Source organism: Castor canadensis, chromosome 5 (genome assembly GCF_047511655.1).
Source record: "Castor canadensis chromosome 5, mCasCan1.hap1v2, whole genome shotgun sequence".
NCBI lineage: Eukaryota > Metazoa > Chordata > Mammalia > Rodentia > Castoridae > Castor > Castor canadensis.
In genome coordinates this window covers 79,039,844-79,064,519 of record NC_133390.1, presented here as the reverse complement: position 1 = coordinate 79,064,519, position 24,676 = coordinate 79,039,844, and the positions used below count along the sequence as shown (strand labels likewise).

The 24,676-nt window shown below is 38.1% G+C and overlaps 1 protein-coding gene across 4 annotated transcripts in view; it reads left to right on the top strand.

The window, feature by feature from the left end:
- The first annotated feature begins 246 nt into the window (after window positions 1-246).
- The window catches only part of Ccdc50 (coiled-coil domain containing 50), a 63,686-nt gene continuing 39,256 nt past the window's right edge, over window positions 247-24,676 (top strand). For 2 of the 4 annotated variants that reach the window (XM_020174044.2, XM_020174045.2), the window contains exon 1: window positions 247-706. In XM_020174044.2, the coding sequence (XP_020029633.1) occupies window positions 658-706 (49 nt within the window). In that variant the 5' untranslated portion in view covers window positions 247-657. Of the gene's footprint in view, window positions 707-1,463; window positions 1,598-8,989; window positions 9,148-24,676 lie in introns of all 4 variants that reach the window. The other 2 variants (XM_074073520.1, XM_074073521.1) reach the window with 2 other exon arrangements.

Below are 24,676 nucleotides of genomic sequence, written 5' to 3'. Positions count from 1 at the left end.
AAAAAAAAAAGCCTACCTGAGACATAGTGAGTGGTGAGGCACCCTGTGGAAATTCTAATCCCAGAACCAGAGCCCACAACACAACTGACAGCAATGATTATGGGTCAGGTGACCCATGTGGCCTTTAGGTTTAGGCCTTCAGGACAGAGCTCCACCTAAAGACGCAGCGGGGGCGGGCACGCGGCGGGCCCTAGCCTGGGGCGCGCCCAGGGCGCACAAAGGGGCGCGGGGCGCGGGGCGGGGGGGGGGAAGGCGGCGGCGGGGAGGGCTGTGGGCTGCCAGCTACTTGCGATTGCGGCTCCGGACCTGCAGCTCCCCTCCCCCGCCAGCCCGGCCCGCCAGCTCGCTCGCCTGCTTCCTTTCTGTCTCCTCTCTCCCTCCGTACCGGACCGCCCGGGTCCATTTCCGGAATCCGGCTATTTGCTAGTAATCCGGGCCGGGGTCGCGGAGCAGGTGGCCTTGGCGGGGCAGGTCTCCCGCCGCCTTTGTCGCCCGTCCTCGCCCCGCTTGGGCCCGCGCGCTCAGCTCGTTTGACTTTGCGCAGCGCCGGGCGCTCGTGTTACTGCGCTCCCGGCCCACGGCGGAGGCGGAGGCGGCGGCGGCGGCAGGGAGGGAGGGCGGCGAGCGGCAGGCGGGCAGGCAGGACCCCGGCCCAACATGGCTGAAATCAGTATCGACCAGTCCAAGCTGCCGGGAGTGAAAGAAGGTAGGGTCCTAGCGGGGGCGCGCCGCCCTCCTCCTTCCAGCCCGGCGCGGGGCGCGGGGTTGGCACCCGGGACCCCCCAGCCCGCGCCCGGCTTGTGCTGGCCGGGCCTGAACCCGGAGCGACCTGGATTGAGGCTCCACTGTGGGATCTTGGGCTAGACAGCCTTTAAACCTGGTTTTTCCTATGGGAGGAGATGGGGAAGAAGCGCACCACTCTCAGCAAGTGGTTGTACAAATGTAGCGAACGACCCAGAGCTGGATAATTGTGACTTTTTGTTGTTTTTAAAAAGCAAGGCCCAGCCTCGCAGGCTTGAACGCTGGAGAGTGGGGAGGGGTTGACATGCAGTTCCTTGTGGAGCCTTTGTTTTGAAACATGATTCGTTCCCTCCCTCTCCATACTCTTCCTAGCCCTGCGTCTGGCTGGCTGGCTGACTGACTTTCCTACCTTCCTTAAGGTTTGAAAGTTTAGGCTTGGCCTTGTCTTGAGTGGGCGGATGGGAAACCGCTAGAAGCATTTTCTTATAAAAACCAGTGAGCAAGGGCCCGATGATTTTGTTAATGGCTCTCCATACTGATGAACAGGAAAATGCAAAGTAAGATCGTCCTGGCTTAGCTGACTGCCAGTAGTCCTTTGAAACGTCCCTCGCCTTCAGCAGATGCCCCAGCACTTAGCAGTTTTTTTTTTTTTTTAAATTTATTGTGTTGCATGCTGGATCACGCTAACCTTTAGGTTTTCTTTGGGTGTTCTTTGGTCCTAGGAAGCCCCCAAGTTACAGAGTACTAGTTCCAGACCAGAAGTTCCAGAGGCTCCATAAAGCTGTCTTTGCTGTGAATGTGATTTGTCTCACCTGAGTACAGTGTCCTGAACTGTCTTGAGAATGTGGAATTGAAAGTAGGAATTTTGCTTTCTTGGAACTGAATGATTCGTCGGATGGTCTTGCTCAAGCCAAAGAAGACATCCCAAGCCAAATTCATTGGCTGCTTTCTTTCTTAGAGTTCCAAACACCAGGAGACTAGTGACTAGTCTACATAAAATCTCCTTGATTTTATGTAGAATTTTTAATGGGGTTGGGTCTTTTCTACTGTTCCTGGAGTTATGAACACCCTCAGAGCCAAGATTTTAGCTTTAGCATTTTTCCACATTTCTGTTCTCAGCCTGCTATTCATGTGTTTACAGTTTTCACTAAGTACCAGGCCTGAGTGATAGGAAAGGCAGATCAATAGTTTGCTTTGGGAGTCTCGGTCCAGAGGTTGTCTGGTTATCCCTTGCTTTTGGATATGAGTTTGTGTGTGTGTTGGTTGTGTCGCTAAAGGAAAAGCGATCCTTTTGTGGTGCTATCTTGGGGGTGGGAGATGAGTAGAATGAAAATTGGAGTTCAAACAAAACCTGTTATATACACAGGTGCTGTGATTTTACCCCAGCTCTCTATCCATGTCAGTAACCTGGAAAAAAATGTTCCGTCTGAAAAAGCAATGTTTTTCCATTCCCATACATTCAGATTGTCTTTCATTTTGCATAAATGATATTTGGCAACTCATTTTACATAATCTGATTAAGGGATAAGGACATTTAGTGTGATTCTTTCATATGTCTTTAAGTTAAAATTGAGTATTGCTGGTTTTGAAGGAGATCAGAAATAGTTGAGATCACTGTTTTTGTAAGCATCTGACTTTATTTGGTTTCAAGATCATCAAAGAAAATGATGTTCTATATTAGGAATGTCCTAATGGTGAAGTTTTGGATCTGGGAAGTATTCAGGTCTCTTAATTTGTATCTTTCTCTAATAAAAGTTTTTAATTATGGTTCAGTGTCTTTATGCTAATAAAAGGAAATAAAGCTGGTACATGATGGGGGAAAACATGCACAAACACTGAGACTGCTGTAATAGTGAAACTCCAAGTTTGAGGAAGTTTAGTAGTAATTTGCTTAAAATTCTGGTGCAGATTTTTGATTTTTTTTTTTTAAATCTGTTTCCTACACTTCTATTTAATTTGCATCTTTGTTATGCTTATATATAGTTACATATGGCATCATGGGTAGATTCCAGTGGAGATTGAGAAGAAGGATGGAGTGAATGTGTTCCTCATCCAGCTGCCTTTTCTTTAGGAGGGGTTGGGGCACTTTGACCTTTGTTGTGAACATCTCTAAAGAGGTCATGGGTAGCAGCTGACATCAGGGTCAAGGATTATTTGAAAATCTTTACTAGATTAAAATCTAGTGCTTGCCTTTTTAGTTTTTAAGGAGGTCAAAGATATTCATCATTTGAAAGGCCTTTTTAAAAACACAAACAACTATGGCAGTGTTTATACTTGGGAAATCTCTCTTAAACCAGGAGTCAGGTAGACAGTTGAATTAAGTCAACTAAACGTCAACGTGCCATGGTTTCTTTCTGGTTAAAATGTATTTAGGATAATGCTTTATTTCTTCATAAGCCTTTGTGGCTCTGTACATCAAGGATTGAGATAATTTCCAGTTATTTCTTTGAATTGTTAGACCTGTAACTGAAGTGCAGTAAGCAGTGTGTGAATGTTAGGCAAAGGATGAGGCAGATTCCAACTGTATTCTGAGTGTTTTAGTTAGAATTTGGAGCTAAAACTGCATGTTTCTAAAATTGAGTACTTTTTTCAGTTGAGAAACTTAGATTTTTTTTTTTTTTAGCCATGTTAGCTTCTTCACTGAATTTTCTTTTTAAAACAGCAATCAAGATTTTCCATTTTTCTTCTCACATGAGTTAGAGTCCCCTATTATTACTTAATTTGAATTGCCCATTTATAATTGCAATTTTACCATTTCCTCCATCTAATCAAGATTTTGGATTGTCACAGAGTTTGGTTTGAGAGTATTAGCTTGTCTATCAAAGCCATTCTAAATGCGTTTACATTTTATTATTTCTCTGAAATTACTTAAGTGTTAGTTTTTCCACTTTTAGCTACTTAACAATTTCATTTCAACCTTCCCATTTTCTTCCAGTATCAGCCTTCCTTTTTCTTTCCCTTCAGCAGTTCCCTCAAATATATATTTTTTCCTTATTACAGTACTGGGGTTTGAACTCAGGGCCTCACTCTTGCTAGGCAGGCACTCTAACACTTGAGCCACTCTGCCAGCCCAAATCTTGTTTTTTTGTGTTCTTATTGTTCAAGTGGAAAGCTTCATCACTGCCAAAGTTGGTGAACTCTGTGTGTGGGCAAGATGCCGGAACATCTATGCTCAGTGCACTTGGATTGAGGCACAGGTATTTTGCAAGTAAATCCTTACTCTTTGTTGAAAGATAAACTTCAATTCAGGTTTTGGAAATGTCTATCAAAGAAAACGTACCTAGAAAGCACTGATTTTCTTTGGATGTAGGGCAGCTGAGTGGAATAATGGGGTAAGTTAATCAATGGCATAAATCCAGAAAGGGGAAACATGCAACATTAAGTGTAAGTTAACCCATTAGCCCCAAGAGCTTAAACTTACTACCTGCACACTAGGCACCTGACGGGGTGGTAGGATTTGTAAGATATCCATTATGGGTGTTCTTTTTTTCTCAAAATGTGGTAGCAGTTTTTATTGGTGTTTTTAATGAGACCCTTGCTGGATCTCTTCCAGCTGTGTCTTGTCTTGCTTTACTCTTCTCTGGCTTCATGTATCCAGCAAATACTCAGTAAATATTTGAACATGTGAATGAGTGCATGATGTGTGGTTTGGAAATCCTACCACTAACATGATTATTTCATGTTCCTTCTCAGAGTGTCAGTTCTTAAAGAGCAGAGATGATACCTTTTAACTGCACCGGTAATGCCAGGATTAAATTTATAAAGTAAATTTATAAAGTAAAATTTATTTATAAAGTAAATTTTTCTCATGTTTATTTTGTATATGTATGTTTTGTAAGTAGAATTAATCCAATGTAGAAACTTTCAGCATAGAAAATTCAAAAGTAATTTCTTGCTTTTTATTCCTTGAATGTAGTGATTATTAGAACAGAATTCTAGTGAAAACAAGAATTTTTTTTCTCAGGTGGACAGTGTGGCAGCTGGATGGAATCTTAGATACAGGTTTTTTAAAAATAGTAATCATTACCCTCTGTGTGTCACACGTTGTGTGAAGGTAGTTCCATAATAAAAATGCCAGTGGTACACAGATATGTTCTCCACTGTAGTTTGAATACATGGAGTTGTTGTAAAGAACCTTCCAAATTTAAATTCATATGTGTACCAAAAATGCCTCTTGCCTAAGGGAAAAAAAACTGTCAGTTTATTACTATACATGAGCATGCAATATCTTCTTGAATGAATAAATGTATTTTTCCCAAATGTATATAAATGTTACTTTTAAAATATTTAAAACCGACAGATATTGAAAAGACAACTTCTAAGAGTTAATATTTTTTAAAAAAGGAATCCCAGAATGGAAAACATTGAAAACTACTGATCCAGGTCAATTTCCCCATTTTCCAGATGAAAATCTGGGTGTCAGAGACAGGAAGTGAGTTGTACTAAGTCCCTGAGGTGAAATTACTTGGGATTGGCACATTGGATCTAGAATTAGAACAGTTCGATCTTTCTTTCCCCGCCTTTCCTTTTTTGTCCTCCCTTTCTTCTTTTTCTTTTAAATTATTCTGTAGATATATAAGGTTAATTTCTGAAGTCTTCATTTAATATTATCAGGTTTAAATAGTACAACGAAAATGAATGAATGGCAAGACTTTTTTTCAAGGATTTTCTGAGCTGTTTTGGGGTGATGTTTCACGTGGATGCTCGAGTCATCCTAGGTTTTGTTTTTTAATTACGCATTATTTGAGCTTTAAATTTTTGATGGACTTGCAGGAGTGAAGTCACACTCCTGCTTCCATGTTTTTCTGGTTTAGTGTTTTTTTTCTACCGAAAACCCACACAAAAAAAGCATGTCCTGTCTGCTATATGCAGCCTTCAAGAATGGGCTAATGTTTAAGGACCTGAACTCTAAAACGAATTTTTAGGGAATGAACTCAAAGAAAACCATGGACCATGATCTGTTCTCACTTCTTGTAAAATTGTTATTAAGATAAGTGAATTTTACCTGTGGCAAAACACTTTCTGAGGTAGCTACTGGAAGTGTCGTTGGATTAACATTCTTAGCTGGTGACCCATTTAAAGATGCCCTGTGTTTCAAAAATACAAAACTAGGATATCCTAGATTTTTGGTTAAGTCCTACAAAGGATGATTGCTCTTCCTATTCAAAAGGACTTTGGGGATTATTTATATAATTGAATTCACAGTGTTCTGCATGTTTAAATTTAGAAAATAGTGCAAAAGAGTTCTCAGATATTACTTACAATAGGACATGACAAGGGCTGGCGGTGGTGTGGCTCGAGTGGTAGAGTACCATCCTACCAAGCATGAGCCCTGATTTCAAACCCCAGTGCTACCAAAAATAAAAGTGGATAAAAGGTCACAAGCCAGGTGTGGCGGGGCACATTTGTAATCTTAGCATTTGGGAGGTGGAAGTAGGAGGATCCAGAGTTTGATGCCAGCCTGGTCCACACAGCAAGTTCCAAGCCAGTGTGGGCTACATACTGAGATCCTGTCTCAAACAAAAAAGAAAAAGGAACAGACAGACAGGACAGATAAGAACTATCTCCCTTTGCCACCATTTCATTTAAAAGTATGTATGCATAGAATAGTTGGTATCCATAGGCTATCATAACAGTGAAAACAATAGCCCAAAACCAAGTATACAACCAGTTTTGTTTATATATTATTAGTTCTTTCTTTCTTTTTCCTTTCTTTGGTCCTTTCCTGTCAAGGTCATTGAGAAAAAATTTATATACAATAAAATTAATTCTTCTTAGAATGTAGTTCTGAGTTTTGACACACTCATAGTCTTGTAACCACCGTAATAGTTTATAAGCATAAACTTCTCAACTTCTGCCAGCCATTGACTTGTTTTCTGTTTTTTTTTTAGTTTTGCCTCATCAAAAGTGTTATATAAATAGGAGCATACCATAAATAGGTTTTGAGTCTGATTTTTTCCTCTTAGCCTAATGTATGTGTGTGTCATCAATTCTGTTCCTTTCATTGCTCAGTAGTGTTCTGTTATATGGCTATCCCTCACTTTGTTTATCCATGCACTGGTTGAAGAATATTGGGATCTTCAGTTTGGGTGGTTATAAATAAGGCTGCCTCAAACATTTACATACAGGTGTGTGTGTGTGTGTGTGTGTGTACATAAACATTTGTTTCTCTTGAATAAGCACCTTGATTGGGGTTTCCAGGTCATTTGGCTAGTATATGTTAAAATTGTCAAACTCATTTTCAGAGTGGCTGTACCATTTTATTTTCCCACTGGCAATAAATATGAGCACCATCTTTGCTGGGACTTCATACTGTCTGGGTCTTTTTTTCTTTTTAGTTATTTAGTAGGTTAGTATTGGCAGTTCGTTGTGGCTTTAATTTGCATTTCCCTAATGAATATGATGTTAACCATTTTTCTTATGCTTAGTTGTAGTGTCTGTTTCAAACTTTTGCCTGTTTTTTTTATACTCAGACTATTTTCTTCTTATTGATCTTACAGAGTTCTTTACATACTCTGAATACAAATCTTAACAGATAGGTAGCTTGCAAATAATGTCAGTGGTTTTTACATCTTGCTGTGGGGAGCTTTATTAAAAACCTGTTCCTGACCTTACTTGACATTAGCTTACTCTCTTGGAGGTGGTCTCAGGGGGCTGTAGTTTTTACGTATATGACGTTGTGTATGCCATGGGCATTTGGAAAACACATACCTGAGAGAATACTGTAGCTGCCCCAATACCAGGGTGCTCCCTTCCTACAATTTTATAAGGTTTTGTAGTGGCCTGCAGTGTGTTTTTATACAGCAGATGAGCTGATGGGTTTTGCAGTTTTTAATTGTTAAAAAAGAGAATGTTTATGATATGTTAAAGTTATGAAAAACTTGCATTTCAGTCTGTGAGTAAAGTTTTATTGGAACATAGCCATACATTCATTTACATGTTGACTATGGCTGCTTTTGTGCGACAGGCAGAGATGAATAGTTGTGGCAAAGATCTCATGACTGACTTCCAAAGCTTAAAATTTTACTATGTGTTACTTCATAGAAAAAAAAAGATTTCTTTTAAAAATCGTTCAATATGAACACTTACTATTATAACCTAGCTTTAATATGATGGTGCCCTTGACTGAACTCTTCTGACAGCTTTTTAATTTTGTTTTGAGTCTGGGGCTTTGCACATGCTAGACAAGTGCTCTACCACTATGTTACATTCTCAGACCTAACAGATCCAGTTTTTAAAAAGTTTGTGGTTTTTAGCTCATTACTTAATAATTGCCTGTGTTCAAAACCTGTTAGGCATTTGCATAAATGAAGTGTCACTTCTGAGAAATTTGTGTCAGAGGCATATACCTAGAGTGATTCACTGGCAAACTTTGAAAGCTTTGAGTCTGATGACTGTTTTCAGTCCTGATAAAGCTCCTCAATGACCATCATCAGGGTAGTGTCCACTGGACTTTTTTGGCTTTTTCTTTTCTAATGAGTCATAAAAACTGAGTAAATTTCCATAAATTTTACTCTAGGACTTTGAAGTACATGTAGTAAAAATACAAATGACTTAGTCTTTCCCTCTTCACTGCCTCCCTTCAACAACAAGGCTTGTTTGTTTACTGACAACAGAAGAGCCCATGATCTACTTTTTAAGTATTACATTTACATTCACTGTTTTTTTTTTTTTTTTTTTTGGCAGTACTGGGGTCTGAGCTCAGGGTTCCAAGAGTGTTAGGCAGGAACACATCTCCAACCCTTTTTTTGTTGTGGTTATTTTGGAGATAGGATCTCATTTTTTACCTAGGCCTGCCTGGGCTTTGATCCTCTTTGTTTTATGCTTCCCGCTATCACTAGGACTACAGGTGCCATGCCATGTCCAGCTATTTCCCCTTAAGATGGGGGTCTCACCTCACCATGCTGGCACATTTCACTCATTTGTGAGTATGGGGAAATCTAAGTGGAGAAATAGAAAAAAGGACTTAATTAAGTCCTCCTAATTCCCATTTGCTCTCTTATTTGCCCTGACATCTGGGCAAGCAGCTCTTCTAGAAAGAAAGGGCTAGTCACGCTCAATGTCTGCATTTGTGGACACTTTCTGGCTTTGCCTAGAAAATGTTCCCATCCAGTGATAGCTGGATTCTTAATTGACATGTCTGCTTCTATTGTTTTCCTGATTTCTATGGTCAGTCTTCCTTTTTATAAATTGGGCTTTATTGTACCCACAAATTGTTTCTTTTCTTTTGTTTTGTTGTTCCCTACAGAAATTCCGTAGAACTAATCCTTGAAAGATCATTAACTAAAGAGGACATTGCTGAAATGCTACAAGAAGTTGGATATGGTGACTGAGTGAGGTCCTTGTTACAAAACCCTTTCTGGCTTTGTAAATGAAAAGTGTTGATTGGTTCTTGAAATTTGATGGGTATGTGTTTCCCATAGACTGTTTTGAGGGTCTTAATTTGTTTTAAACAAATTTTTAAATGAAACATGAAATCTACTGAGTAGATGCAGTAGAAATTATTGGTGTTTCTTGTATTCATATTTAATTATAAAGTTTACCAAAGCTGTTTTTCTTTTTTAAGCTTTCTTTCTGTTCTCAGTTTATGAGTTTGCTTATGTGTTGCCTAAAAATGTGGGGAACACATGTTGGATTGAGTCATGCATTTGAAGAGAAGCAGGAGAGGCACACATTTCTGATTCATACTTACTTGGCAGCATGTAATACAAACGTCTTTTTCATTTACATTTTAAATGCAAGTATAGAAAGCTACTCCTTTTACTCTACACATTTCTGCAAGTATCTTTTCAGTAATTAAGTTCTTCCTGTGGTTATTTTGTAATATTTGCCTTAGCTTACCATTTTGTTAAATGGTTTATCCAATTTGACATCTTAGTTGGAATATAAAGAGAACTAATTTAAGCCTAGATTTGTAAGAACTGATTTTGCATTTCTTCTTACCACTTACTAGTTGTAACAACTCAGAGAAAACACTCAGTATCTTTAAGTTCTGGCTTTTTTATGTGTTCATGGGAATAATGTTTACTGTGTCAAATATCCGGGTTTACTGTCTGGAGTTAACTGAAGAGCTGGATGTGGAAACACTTTGTAAAAAGCCATGGTGTGCATTCAGTACCATCACAGCATTCAAGTTGTACTCCAACATTTCTCTTTTCCACATCAGTGCACCTGTGAGGCTTAACTCTAACTCTCTGTCTGGAGTTTCCTTCTCCCCTATCTAAATATAGCCTGTTTCTACCCAAACCCTAGGCCTAGTAGTGGTTCTCTGTAAGTCTGCCTTGCTTCTTTACTGGGTAACTCATGACCTCACAGAAGTTTTTACTATGTTAAGCAATGGTTTCATTGCCTGTATTGGTCTGTTAGTCTCCCAAGACAAGATTAATAGCTGACTGTTTTCAGTATTTCCTAGGGTTCAGAACCCATAGAAGGTACTTCAGAAAACTGGTCAGAATATCTGACAGTTTGAGCTTATGGGCATTATGACCTAGTGACACAGGAATAAGAGCTGTTCTTTGTATGAATTCAGCAGGGTGGGAGTATGAGATTAGAAATGAATCGTATTGATTTTTTGTTATATGAATTGTGTCATCTCAGATTTCTCTAGGGATTGGTGTTAAGGTTAACTCCAAAGGTATAAAGCCATGGAGTCTCCATTGGAGGCAATACTCTCACCTGTTTCAGGGTTCAGTTTAGTTCTGCAAGGCCCTGGTAATGCCTCCATTACCAGTGTTGGTTGTATTGCTTTTGCAAGTGCATGCAGCTGTTTTCTTAGTGTTGGGTTCATTTCAGAATTTTTACGTGCACTGTTTTCTCCTTTTGATTTCTTCTTAAAGGGGAGGATGTTTTTCTAAAATGTTAACTAAATGAGTCTAACGTGAATTTTTTAAAAAATTGACTATCCAGGAAGACAATAGTATAGAATTTGAAAGTTTTAGTTTGGGAACTAAAATGATATTCAGATTGCAAACATGGAATGGCTTATAATAAAAGGAGAGAGAAAAGCTTGAGCAAAAGAAACTCCAGAGTTTCTGCTTTGCGATGAATAAGTTGTACTTATTTTAGAATGGACTTGTTCAGCTTCATATGGTATATGAGAAGTTAACACTTTAAAAATATGCAGCACTACAAAAAATCAAATTCTGCTTCCAGAGAGATATAAGCTTTCTAAATCGTCTAAATAATTTTGACCCCTTTAAAAACAAGTGAGGCAAGTGGATCCTCTGAAGCAGAGAGGTGTTTGGTAGACAGCTCACCTTATTCACAGGCACAGGCTGTCCTGGTTTCCTTTCACTTCCTGTTCAGGGGCATGCCATGGTATACTGTGTGGGGTACTGAAGCCCGCGTTCAGTAGTATTCCATAGAGAAATCCAGGGCAAGAGAACACATTCGAGATGAACTTTAAAAAATGTGATGATCTTCAAGACTTCGTGAATATGGAAGGTGTTAGCTTTCCCAGGCTGTACCCTGATCATCTGGCCTCAGGAAACCTTTTAGTAAATGACACAGTCTGCATTTGTATTCAGTGGACAGTTAGTGACTGATAACATGGTCTCATTTTACCCTGATAATGCAGGTTCTGTGAGAACTGCCACTTGTAATAGGAAAAGCAGACCTTTTTATAAGGTACCAACTGAACAAAAGGTTAAAGATACACTGGTGGTTAAAGTTACTATGCAGATGAATTAAAGCAGAATTTTGTCGTTTTGTTTGGTAGAAATAGTGACATCAATAGCAACAGTGATGAAAGCAGTATTTGGTGGGGAAGAAGGTTAGGGTGCCAATTACCCTGTATGGATGAGCTTCATAAAGACTGCAGAGATCACATTTTTTATGATGTGCTCGTTGTCTAAGAGGCATGTGCATATCACTTATACTGAGTCAACCATATTTCACACAAACCTGTATCTTAGCAGGATGGTTCTTCAAGATAATTTAGACAGTTTCCTTATAGGTCAGGACATGAAGCTCTTATTTGAAAAGTGGCTTGTCAAAGCTCATTTGGAGAGCTGCTGACAGAACCAGAACTAAAATTCTGACAGGAATCTAGAATTAAGAGCATAGCTCTTTGTATTTGACCTTGTTTAAGCTTTATATGTTATAATGAAGCCATTATAGTTCTTTAAATTAGGCAAGGAATAACCATATTTCTTACGGTAAAGATGCCAAAATGTCATGTTGATTTGGTACAAAGTTTTTACTAAAGTATTGCAAAGTACAAAAATTAAGAAAATCTCTCTAGTGTTAGTCATGCCAGAGTTTTAATCTACATGTTAATAGGTTGGTTGGATTTTGACTGGCTACCCTTTTCAACTTCTCATTCCATTTCTCGTACCGTTCTTTTTTATTACGGTATTGTTGTACTGGGGGGAGGTTATATTTTGGCATTTTCAAAAGTGCTTACAATGTATCTTAGTTAGATTCACCCCCTCCATCATTCTCATTTATCTCCCCCAATACCATTCTTGATTGGGATGCTTTGATAATTCTTCTAGTTCACAAACTATAATCACATTGTATTCACATAGAATTCTAACTTGCTTGCTAAATTCTGGACATTCAACTGAAAAAAGTTTGGATTGGTGGGGTTTATCAAACACTCTAGACATTCTGATTTTCCTTTAACTCATGCCCATAATATGTATTGGAAATATGTTATCCCTCTGCTGGACATAGGCGTTAGAAAAAGCTGTGGAAATGCAGTAAACATTCTTTGCCAGAAAACATCTACAGATTATTAAGAGCAGGCCATGGTTTCATATTCCGGTATAGACTCTGCACTGGACTGATTCGATCTGTGCAATCATTGACTTAGTGGGATCTGATTACAAGAGATACTTGAGAGAAAAAAGTATAATACTTTAATAACTTTGGTGCCAAGTATAGTAACAATCTTCATTTATTGAATTTATTATAGAGTAGTAGAAACTATATGCCCTTCATGCAGTTTACAACACTTCTTATTATGTTTTTAGTTTAAATTTATTTACAAAAATAGCACATATTTATGAGGTATCATACAATGTTTTCATGTGTACATTGCATAATGCTTAAGTAAGGGTAAGTATTTCTTTGAATATTTTTCACTTCTTTATGGGGAAAACAGTTGAAATTCTTTTTTCTAGATTTTTGAGATATGCAGTACTCAATCGTTATCTGTAGTGCTCACCTGTGTAATAGGTCACCAGAACATCTTACTCCTATCTAACTGTAACTTAACAGCCACAGAAAAATCTTTCCTCAGCCCATACCCCCGCGTTTATCTTTACCTTACAAGAAACGTGAGGCTCAATGATTAAATAATTTGCTCAAAGTCTTTTAGCTGATAATAAACAATATTTGTATCCTGTTCTGAATAGCTCTAAAGTCGATGTTTCTTTTTCTCTGAAATACTCCTTAAAATCTAAACAAAATTCAGAGCAGATTCATGTTGCCAGTCTGTTCACTCTGTTTGCTTTTGATCTCAGCTTCCTTATCAGAGTCTATCTCTGTGATTTTTGCTTCTCTCCTCTCGTAGTACCAGTTGATTTTTCTAGCCTTTGTTGGAGTGGAGAACTATAAAAAGTTCCTATGTATGTAACTTAAGTACATACAAATTTCTTATTCAAGAGAAAAAACAAATTACCCCACTGATGAATTCAGATAGAGTGGCAAAGTGGTTGACAGAACCCTTCTTAAAACCTCTGTTCAATTCCTTGTTTTCTGTGTAGGAATGTTATGGATATACTCTGACATACAGACTAGCCACTGCTTTGAATTTACTATGGGGTCATTTTCTTATTCTGTATAGATGGTAATTTTAGATGAGGAAATTTGATTTTAATGCAGGCTTACTTACATGATAACTATGAAGTCTCCTGATCTTCTGTAGAGACACCACCTTAGATTAATATTAAACTGAGTTGATTCTAGGAAAGAAACCATAATCTCAAGGTGTCTTTTAGACAGACACATTTCTAGTTCATGAACACGACCAATTATTAAGTATATGGTAACATACCAGAATAGAATTTCAAAAATCTCAAGATTTACTCATTTGTTTCTGTTCCTAGTTTTTTATTTGTATGTACCAAGATTACTGGATATGTGTATATGGAGTTCTGACAAATGGTTACCAGAGTGGAATTGTGAGTGTTGCAGTGTGTTTTATGGGAGCAAGAGTCTAAGAATACTTCACGTGATCTACATACTTCATGCTTGCTATCTGTAATTAAGTCATTTGGGAATTTTGATTATTGCTTTTGACTTTTTGAAATTGCAATGAATTTACTAAAATCCTAGTAGACAAGAAAGTGCTAGAAAGTGTCTACTTGCACAAGAGTACTTGAAAGTGAACGTCTGACTCAAGGAAAAGTAGAACTTGCATGCAGTAACTAATACTTAAGGGAACTCTTGTCATATGAAGCCAATAAACCAGCCTGGGTTTTCTTCTTGTAGTGTAAACGTGTACTTAAGTTGGGTTACATGTAATTTTTTGGGTTTTAATGGGCATCACTGAGTTTATTCTACAGAGGTTTAAGGAGATGGGTGGCTTTTCTTTCTAGGCTAAGGCAAACAGAGAACTGGCTGCTAAACCATTTGAGGGCTGTTTAAATGCCAAGAAAAGTGCCATTCAAATAGTGAGACAGCAGAAGGTTGGAGTTTCTTTAGGGATACACAGACTCAAAATAGAATAAATACATTCTTACTAGCTGGATATTCTTAGAGAAAAATTGCTTTGAAAAAGTTCTGACTGCTGCTGCTTATATAATGTTTACCCTTTTGAGACTGTCCTGTGACTGTCAGTGCTCTTTTGTTTTCTACATAGAAGATGTGACTGTCTCTATCAGAGTAATTTGTGAGTACCTTAAAAAAAAAAAAAAAAACTCCCTGCACTGCTCACATTCTTATTGATGGTTTTATTTTTCTAATAGGTGGGCAAGCATAAATGATACAAGATTATTTAATTAGTGAGCAAAGCCACTTCCTGGTGCAATATGTATTCAGAGTCCTCATGGAACCAGTGTCTGTGCAGGTACTATAGAAAAACCCATATGGGTCTTTAATCTTTTTCTAAGTGTAGTTTTGATAGTCATCTCTACATGATTGATTATGAAGTTTTACAAATCCATTTAAAAATTAAAACAGCACGAGTGCTTCCATTCATTTTTTATGAAAGTAAGAATAGTTTAGTTGCTTTGTAACGTCAAATATTCCTGAATAATTATGAAGTAGATCACCTATGTAAAGTATAATTATTCTTTTAAAAAGGTTGAGAAAACAATAAATTTAGGAGAACCATTTGCTAGTTACACCCCGAAGTCATTGGTGTTTGTTGTAGAATTAGAGATTTGGTGGTTTAAGCAATAGCAGTTGTTTTTTAAGAATTGAACTCCTTTCCAGGTAGAGATTAGTTTAATTTTTCTCTGCGGTTATCTGCACGGGTTGCCTGATAAATGTAGAGTATCTCTTGTCCTTTTCACCCTGCTGAGATTAGCAGAACTCCCACAACTTTAGGGCTGAGGAAAAGGAACTGTAGGAGAAATCTCAGAATACAGGAACTCTGAAGATAAACTGGTGGCTAACATAAGACCAGTAATAAACTCAAGATCCTCGCAATGATGGTAGAAAAGTGTGCTTGCAGCTGCACACATACACATGTGGACACGTGCATGTGAAAGTTAACATGGTTTTACTGAGTAGGCCAGTAGTCTAAATTAGCACTGTCCTTTGTCACATTGCGATTATTGGTCTAGAGAAGTGCTATCCAACAGAACTATGAGATGGTGGAGATACTCAGTATTCTCTACTGTCCCAAATAATAGCCATCACCTCATGTGACTATGTTAGCACTGGAAATGTGGTTAGTGAAACTGGGGAAAACTGCATTTTGAAGATTTTATTTTAATTAACTGAAATTGAAGTATGTGAATGTGACTTTGTGTAGTGTGAAAAAAATTTATAACCTTAAAGTTTAGAATAATGATGCACCAATAGAACATACAGATGTTGGTCCAGTTTAAGGATAACTTTTCTAATACCAGCTCCATTTGGCATTAGGGGCCGTGTGGAAGATGTATCACTTGCAGTTTTGAAGGGAGCCTTAGTGACCACATAGTGGGAATAAAAAGACTCAAGACTACCTTTGTGTGGACTTAGACTAAATGAGCTCTTTTTCAGATTATGAGATGTTCCTTGAGAAGAAAGGAAGTTCAGCTTGAGTGTTTGAGGTTAATATCTGCATCTGTGTTTTCTGAGAATAGACAAGATCTGAGTTAAAACTTCTGGGGTAGCTTTAGTTTTGTCACTGCTGCCAGAAAAAAAAAATTTTTTTTGGTTTCATGATAACACTAATTCATAAAGTTCATGCCTACAATAGGAAGCTTGTGAAGTTGTGTTAATTAAAAAAAATCATTTATGTTAACTGGAGTTCCTTGTGGAAAGTTTTATCTCTTTCTAACAGAGCTACCAGTATGAGCAAAAAATTGCTATTTCCACCCTGCTACCCTCCTCCCTTCTTCATCTTCTCTCATCCCCAGTCATTTACCCCATCAGATGGAAATTTCTGACTCAGCCATTGTCTTCTTTCCAATAAATCACCCAGTTACTTGTGGTTTCTGATAATGATGCAGATGGCCTGCGACATTAAAGTGGTACTTTTGATTTGATGAGATATTACCTCAGCATTTTCAAAACCCACTTGCCTGTAATCTGGTGTGTCTGTGGTTAACTATAGTATATCTACTTGCCAAACAAGTGGTTTAAATGACTGGGGTTTTCACTTAACTTTGAATTTGGGGGGTACGGGGGCAGGGGGAGCAAACTCAGAAACATACTTTGGTAAGTTATATGAAAGTGAAATGCTGGACTTAAATCAGTTGCTTTGCTTTTTAAATGGCTTTTTCCTCTGCCTAGCCTGTGTGTTTGTTGAAAATATGTGTTTGTGTCAAGGCACATGTTTAAAACTCATGCTTACTACCTTTTCCATTATATAACTAAGTGCCTCCTGGTTTAAGTTCATATTTGGCACTAATAAACACTTCTTTATAGTGAAGAACAGGCACAATGTCTCCATTTTGCTTTGGTGCTTGGAAAGATCATAGACAAGTTTAAGGCCTTAGGTACACTGGATTTATTATATTTTTTTACATTGAAAAACAAAATTTTCATTCTGAAGTCTTAAATCAATAAAATGTTGCTTCTGCAGCTTTTTTTTTTCTTTCTTCGTTTTTTTTTCTGTGGTTCTGGGGCTTGAACTTGGCCTGTTAGTCTTGTGAGGCAGGCATTCTGCTTCTTGAACTGTGCTGCCCAGTGAGCCATGCTGCCAGCTCGTTTTGCATTGGTTATTTCTGAGATTGGGTCTCCCTTTATGACCAAGCCAGTCCAGACCTTGATCCTCTTATCTGTGCTTACCCATGTAGCTACCAGGCATGTGCATCCATACTGGCATTGGTTGAGATGGGGCCTCACAAACTTTACTTTTTTTCCCTTGGCTAGCCTTGAACTGTGATGCTGCCAGTCTCTGCCTCCTAAGTAGCCAGGATTACAAAGCTTGAGCCACCTTACCCAATCCATACAACTTTTATTTTCTAGTAAATATTTATGACTTTACTGGCCAGATGCTTAATTATAATAAAAATGTGCATGTCTTTTTTTAATAAAATATTTTCACAAGCATTAAGGTTCCACTTCATGGAAAATAAAATAGAAAATATAGAAATGTTTAAAAAGGAAAATAAGCTGCATTATAATCCTATAGTATGTATATAATTCTATTTGGATTTTGATATTTATCCTTTCTAATACTTTTCTAGATTAAGTTTAAGTTCACAAGTCAGCTATTTCACCTATACTCAGAGTATGCTACAAAGGCTCATACAAGTAGCTCTGGACTCTGCTGATAACATGGAGAATTCTTCTAAGACTGCCTGTGATTAGACCATTTGATGTGCTATGTGGATGGTCACCTACAAGGTATATGAAATAACAAACTTCATAGTGCCAGTGGTTTATACAAAATACCTACATACACTCTGGAGAATGTGGATACCCCACGGCTTCAACTAGGACCAGCAAATAGCCATTCTGTGTTGGCAGGTTTTGTCCATTTCACATAGTTACTGAAAAAGGGCTGCATTGAAAGGAAGTGGGCTCTGTGTTGCTGAAATATTTAAGAAGAGTCAGAATGATTGCTTGTACAAGATAAGGCTAGATTTGACAACTACTAAAACCCTTGTGTATAATCAGTATGTGTTATACTTTTTAGAAAATGATGAATGAGTCAGAACCTTTTTATGGACAGTGACTGAAATGAGAAATATTTGAGGAAACCTGGAAACCTAATCTATCATCTAATACCTTTATTGTTGAAGATACTTTCTTGGGATTAAAGATTGTTTGCGGATTCTCTGGTGGGTGACACCATGATGGTGGCTTTAATAGGTTAGCTGTTTGGAAGAACTTTGGAGAGGATGCTGAGTTACACTATTCTGGTACTTGTAGAGGTTCTAATGAAAAAGGTATTGTAGCATAGGCTAATTGACCCTGAAATTGTCTTTTTTATTTCCAGGATTTCTCAAGATGTTTTTCTTTTTCTTCTCCTTCCCTTTCTCCTCCTTTTTCATTTTTACTTTCATTTCCAACCTTAACTTGTTTTTTTCTGTTTATCTTCTACTTATTAACATTTTCTAATTTTCAAGACTATTTGACCATCTGCAACTGCAGAAGACTAATGAAGACAGGGCAGTTTTCTCAAATTAGTAGCTCAGGAAACTGGTTCTAAATTCTATAAATTCCTGCTCGTACCTCAACACACATTGCATTCTTTGCTTCAAAATGCCATCTAATCCTAAGCATGTTTGTTGCATAAATTAACAGACTTCTCTATAATTACATACATTTAAAAAATAATATTGGGTTCTAATCTGGGCATTGCCACTTTTATTTTTGTAGGCTCTGTGGTTTGCACTTGCTAGGTAGGTACTCTGCCACTTGAACAGCATCCCCAGCCCTCTTTTGCTTTATTTTTCAGATAGGTTATCATATTTTTGCCCAGGACAGGCTTTCGACCACAGTCCTCCTAACAACAGTCTCCCACTTTAGCTGGGATCATAGGTGTGTACTACCACTCCTGGCTTGTTGGTTGAGATTGGGTCTTGCTAACTTTTTTTTTAGACTGGCCTGGAATGTGATTCTCCTGATCGCCACCTCCTGAGTAGCTGGAATTACAGATATGAGCCACCATGCCTGGCCTGCAAGGCACCTTTTTAGTGGTATAATCTTTGGCATATTATTCTAAATTTCAGAGCCATTATGTTTTTTTCCCCTAAATTTAATGATATGTTTAGTTTTGGCTCAAAGGAACCACAGATGACCAGAGAATACCACATTTCTAGATATCCTAAGATTCTCTCACATGATTTGCCCTTCAGTTACGATACATCTGAAATTTGGTGTGATGGAATTCACTATCATTTGAGGTAGGTTGGTAGACATATAGCTTCTTAGCTTTGTTTGGAGTGAGCAGGTAATGTGTATGAGTCAATATGTTGGATAGTTTGGGATGAAACAATTCAATATTTCACTCTATAAATGCATACTAGTTGCTTTTCTCCTCAGGAGCCATTATTTTCACATTTATTTATTTGAAATTCACTGTCCCAGGCAATGATATGAACATTGGGGACGAAATGACCCTAAGATCCTGCCTTGCAGGACTTAGAATGTGTTCTGGGCTAGCAGATAAGTAAAATTATTTGTTACGATTAGTGCTGCAGTTCCATCAGATATTTTGCATTCTCTTGACAACTCTAGAAGGAAGGAAGGGACAAGTCAGCTTTGTGGCTGAAGTCTGTTGCTTTGATTCTGGTTGTGTGTAGTATAAGTTTGGATTAGTATAAATGTGACATTTGAATTGGGATTTTAAAAGTTGATTATGATTTTCTAGACAGTAGAGGGGGCAGATGGGTGCAGATGGAACAGGTCCCCCTTCCTACCAACTATATATGGTGTCTAAGCTTTTTCCAGACTTGTAAAGCCCTCCCATTATCTTTGTCCATGTGCACAATAACCAAACAACTGAAAATAGGAACCCAAACCAATAACCTTAAATATCCCGACGTAGTTGTAATATGGGTTAATATTACTTGATCCTTCAGTGTGTGGAATGAAAGTCTTTGTCTTTTTTGTCTTTCACAGAGGAGTTGCAGAAATCTGTGTGCACTTGGTGGGTAGTTTTTCAAGGAGGATAATTGTACTAAGAATCCTAAGTACAGGAAGGTAGATCTCATTAATTAATTGTATTGTGAGTCTCTGCTCAGAAGGATCATCTATCTTCCAGACAGATGAAGGAAACATGGTGTATTGGAAATAACAGGGGATTTGGGGACTTGGTCAGGAAAGTAGCCCTGCCATTGGCTACTTTTACTTCTAGGAATGAAGTAAATGTGGATGGGACACCTGGGCCATTTATCTGCTTAGCTGAAATGACAGTCCCTCCATCTGTGATGTGGTACTTCAATTTTGTTCATTTTAATGAGATGGAAATTTTGGGGTACTAGAATATAAAGATCAAAGATTTCAATTCTCCTTTGTTCCATAGTAAGTTAATTGCTCAAATATTATTTAGTTATTCTTTTTGACTTCATCCTTCTGCCTGAAAGTGGGAAAATTGAGTTGTGAGAGTAGCCAGTGGGTCAAAGCCATGCTTGCTAGTCTGGGGCTCATAGTTGGGATCCATAGTTAGGACAGTGTCTGCAGTCTATAGTTCAGCATCTCTAAGAAGCTCCTTGCTCCTTTGCCCATTGATAGACTTGTGGTGGTGGTGGGGTGGGGGGGGGTTGGTTTTGGTGGTGGTATTGGTGGTAGTGATGTTGATGTCATTTTAGCCCTTAAATATATAAACTTTTCTGGGGCTGAGAATACAGAGAATTTGTCATTAGGATAAAATCAATCCATAGTTTCCTTATATCCCATTTCCCTTCTACCCAGGTACAATAATTTTAAGTAAAAAGAAGGGACTCTGGTAGATTAGGAAGAAATTTCTTTTGTAGGGCAAGAAACAAAGGCACAGGAGTTTATATACATTATTATTTTTAAGGTCAATTTTTTATTAATATTTCTTAGTAACATTAGTATAAAAGTTTTAAATACCCTGTCTTCTCAGAGAGAGGGAAACTTATTGATCTCAGATGGAGGACCAAGGAGATGGAGGCAGGTTGTTAGGTCTCAAAGGGAGATTTTTCTTGAAATTTTCCATAGCAGCCACTATAGTCTTTCCTGTAGGTCATCTAGAAAAGACTGTGGTCTTGTTTTTGAGGAGCCAGCTCTCATTGCTAGAGGTCTATTTCTGGGAGCTAGTAAGGCAAAGTAAATTACGTCCATCTTTTCATTTTGGGGACACAGGACTCACTTTTTGAATACATGTGCTATTTTTACTGCAGTTTAATTTCATTCTTCATATCGAAGAATCTGATGCACATCTGTCTTATTTTAATTCTTTTCTGATGTACATACCCCTTTCTCCCAGTCCTCTCAGCAAAAATATTTGGGACCAGAAAATATAGATTTAATTTCTAATCTGTTTGTTGAGTGATCTCTCTCAAACTACTTAGCTTCTTCGTGTTTTAGTTTCTTCATCATTAAAATGAAGACTTTGATAAAACTTTTCTTAGGTGATTAGGAAGAATAAAGAACTGCAATGTAATCCATAAAGTGCTATTTAAATGTTAGTTGTGGCAGTCTGTCATACTTTCTGAAGACTAAATAGGTCTGGAATATCTTCCTTGTTTATAGATGTTGTTTTCATGTCCATGGAACAAACAAAAGCAAACATATCCCTGCTCACAAAGGAACAAGTATGTCTTCCATCTGCCACTAATACCATTTCTATAAAAACAGTACAATTCATAAAATTACACCTTTTCATAAAAGGGACACAGACCTCGTTGAAGTAGTGAATGAGTGTATTGCTAATCTAGTCCTTTTTATGGGGAAGGGAGTGTGATATGATTGACTCATAGAAATTGTACTGTCAGAAAGAGTTGGAGTGTGGGTAAAAGAGTGACAGAAGAATGACCTTTTCACTTTCTTAGGTTGCATAGTGTTCACTGAGAAAGAGTTGGGAATGTGTGCTTTACTTGGATAATGTATGAAAGTGTCATATAGCCATTCCTTGGGACAGGAGGTTTCAGAGTTTGGTTGGGAAGAGGGGATTAAATGATGTATACTCATTTGGCTGGACTTGACTCATTCGGCTTGACTGGAGTAAAAGAAATTGTTTTTGCTGACAGGGGTGTTAATTTAATTCAGAACCTTTAGACTTTTGAACAAAATTAGTTTAGCAAATTCGCCCTCACCCCATTAAATTTTTTCTCATTAATATTGCCGATATAAATACAGGTTAAGTGTTAAGTGTTTGATTCTTGACTAAAATTAAGAAGTGTGCTCATTTACTAGAAGAATAAACAAAAATTTCTGCTTGCAGTTCATGTGTGTGTGCATACACTCAGACTATTTTACTCTATCATTTCTTTTTTCTTTTTACTATTATTTTGTGTGTGTGTGTTTGTGTGTGTGTGTGTGTGTGTTACTAGAGTTTGAACTCAGGGCCCTCTACCATTTGAGCCACACCCAAATTAGTTATTTCTCAGGTAGGGTCTTGCATTTTTGCCCAACCCGGCCCCAGACTGTGACCTTGCTACCTGTGACCTCCCGTGTAATAGGGGGTTACAGGTATGTAACAACACTCCTGGCTTATTGATTGAGATGGGGTCTCACTTAACAGCTACCCCCCCCCAACATTATCCTCCAGATTTCTGCCTCCAGAGTAGCTGGGATTTATAGGTGTGAACTACTGTGCCCAGCATACTTTATCACTTCTAAATCTTAAGTCACCTCTCTGAAACAGGTTTTAAAAAGAATATTGTATCTGAGTGAGGAAGAAAGAAACCTGCTTTTAGTGAGCTTTCTAAAGCAACAATCTGAAATGCATTTAAAATGTAGTCATTTACTTCTTCCTTTATTGCTAGAAGGTTAAGGTGATTGTAATATCATACTGTTATAACGACTAAGAAATACTATTTTAGCACTTTACACTTATTTTCATTGGGGTGGAATTTTAGGGGACATACAAGTCGTTGATGTCCAGTTTTCTGTTTTCCACTATTATGTTGATTATTAGAGTACCAAAATTTAGTTTCTACTTTCTGACTACTTGTTGGGCGAGGAGAAAGGTAGGCGGGGGTGTTGTCTGTAAAAGGAGAATTAGTTCTGCAGCTGCCAGTATGGAACACCTCCATGGTTACTGTAGTGAGAATTGGGGACTGGGCTGTCTGGAGTTGGTAAAGTTGGCAAGCAGGTCTGTCTGGAGGAAAATACTGACATCACAAAAGGCAGAAAGATAATATTAACCACTCAGGAAGAGGAAAAGATAATATGTAAGGTAGATTTTGGTTGATTTGTGGTGGAGTATGGTGGTAAATGCCAGATTTTCTTTGGTTCATGTCACATAATCCAGGAATAATTATGGGATATTGATTTCTCAGTGTGATGCATAGGGCCTTCCTTTCTAATCTCTTCTGAGATTCGCTGTGGGGCTTTATGTGCTTCCAGGACACAGAACTTCAGGGCATCCTATACATTTTTTGTCTTTTGCATCCTTTTTCATAATTGGTCCCTCTGCCATAAATGCTTACCCCTTCTGCCCATAGGAGTTTGAGTCTTCCTTTGAAATCTATTTCACATCCTCACTACTTTGAGGATACTGGATACACTCTACTGAAGTCACCCCACTCCATATACCTTTTCTTCCAAGTCATAACTGGCATAATGGCTCCAATATTTACACCTTCAAAGAATCTAGTATATGACAGATTATGTTACACTGATTCACCCTTCTTTCATCTCCACCTCTATGGTGGTTTGGGAGTGACCTATTTCCTGACATGCGATGAGCTCAGCACATGTTATTGAGTAGATGAGTGTTTAAGTGCATACAATACAATTTGTATATTTAGGGATAATCTACACCTGAATGAGAATTATTCTTTCTTCAAGGAAAATGGATGAGGAATATATGTGTGAATGAATGTATTTATGGCAGTCACTTCCCTCCTCAGTTCTGAGATTTGCTTGGCTTAATGTGAGTAAATTCACTGTATGCTTGCATGTACATATTAAGATTAAAAAATTAAAACCTTTTCTCTTAGAGATAATGAGAAGTTTCTAGTTTTTATAATTTTGATATTTTAACAAAACATTTGCCACAGTTTAAAAGTCTTAGATGTGTCATAACTGCAATGCTTAATTCTGACAACGTTCATGATATTACTTTCTTACTTTTTAGAACATGTACTGTTCTTTGACTTTATTGACCAGTTTTTCATAACTGTTTTCATTTCCTTAAGTCTTGCTGTGTACTATGTTTAGTAGGTCTGTGTGCAGTAGATGTCAACCATCTGTAGAAGGTGCAGAAATTGCCCACGTGGTCCCTGCCGTGAAGAGTTGGCAACTGATTTGGGAGGCAGTTGTGTGCCTGAGTCCAAGGGCAAAGCACATCTTTCTGTTGATGCTCTTCTAAACAAGGAAACCTACTTGCATGGTTTTTAGTGTTAGAGATTTAGCTTTTACCCCCTAGCTTTGGGGAAATGCCTGAGGCAAAGAGAAGAGGCTCCAGGACTATTAAGTCTGGATAGAACCCCAACAATTGAGAAATCAACTATGGTCATAAGCTCTCTTTTTAGCTGCAGGCTAGGGCAGTAGTTAACAAAGCTGGAGTTGGCTTATAGCAAGAAGACCAGCTTAAGTGAAAACGGGCCTGAGGGAAAAAGTTTGAGGTTTTGGAGGATTAAATCCTGGATTCTAATGCTTTATCTTAAATGTGCCTGCAGGGAAAGGTGGTGAGATGGTTCATGCTGTTGATCTTTAGGTACTGTTTATACTGCTGACAACCTCCTAC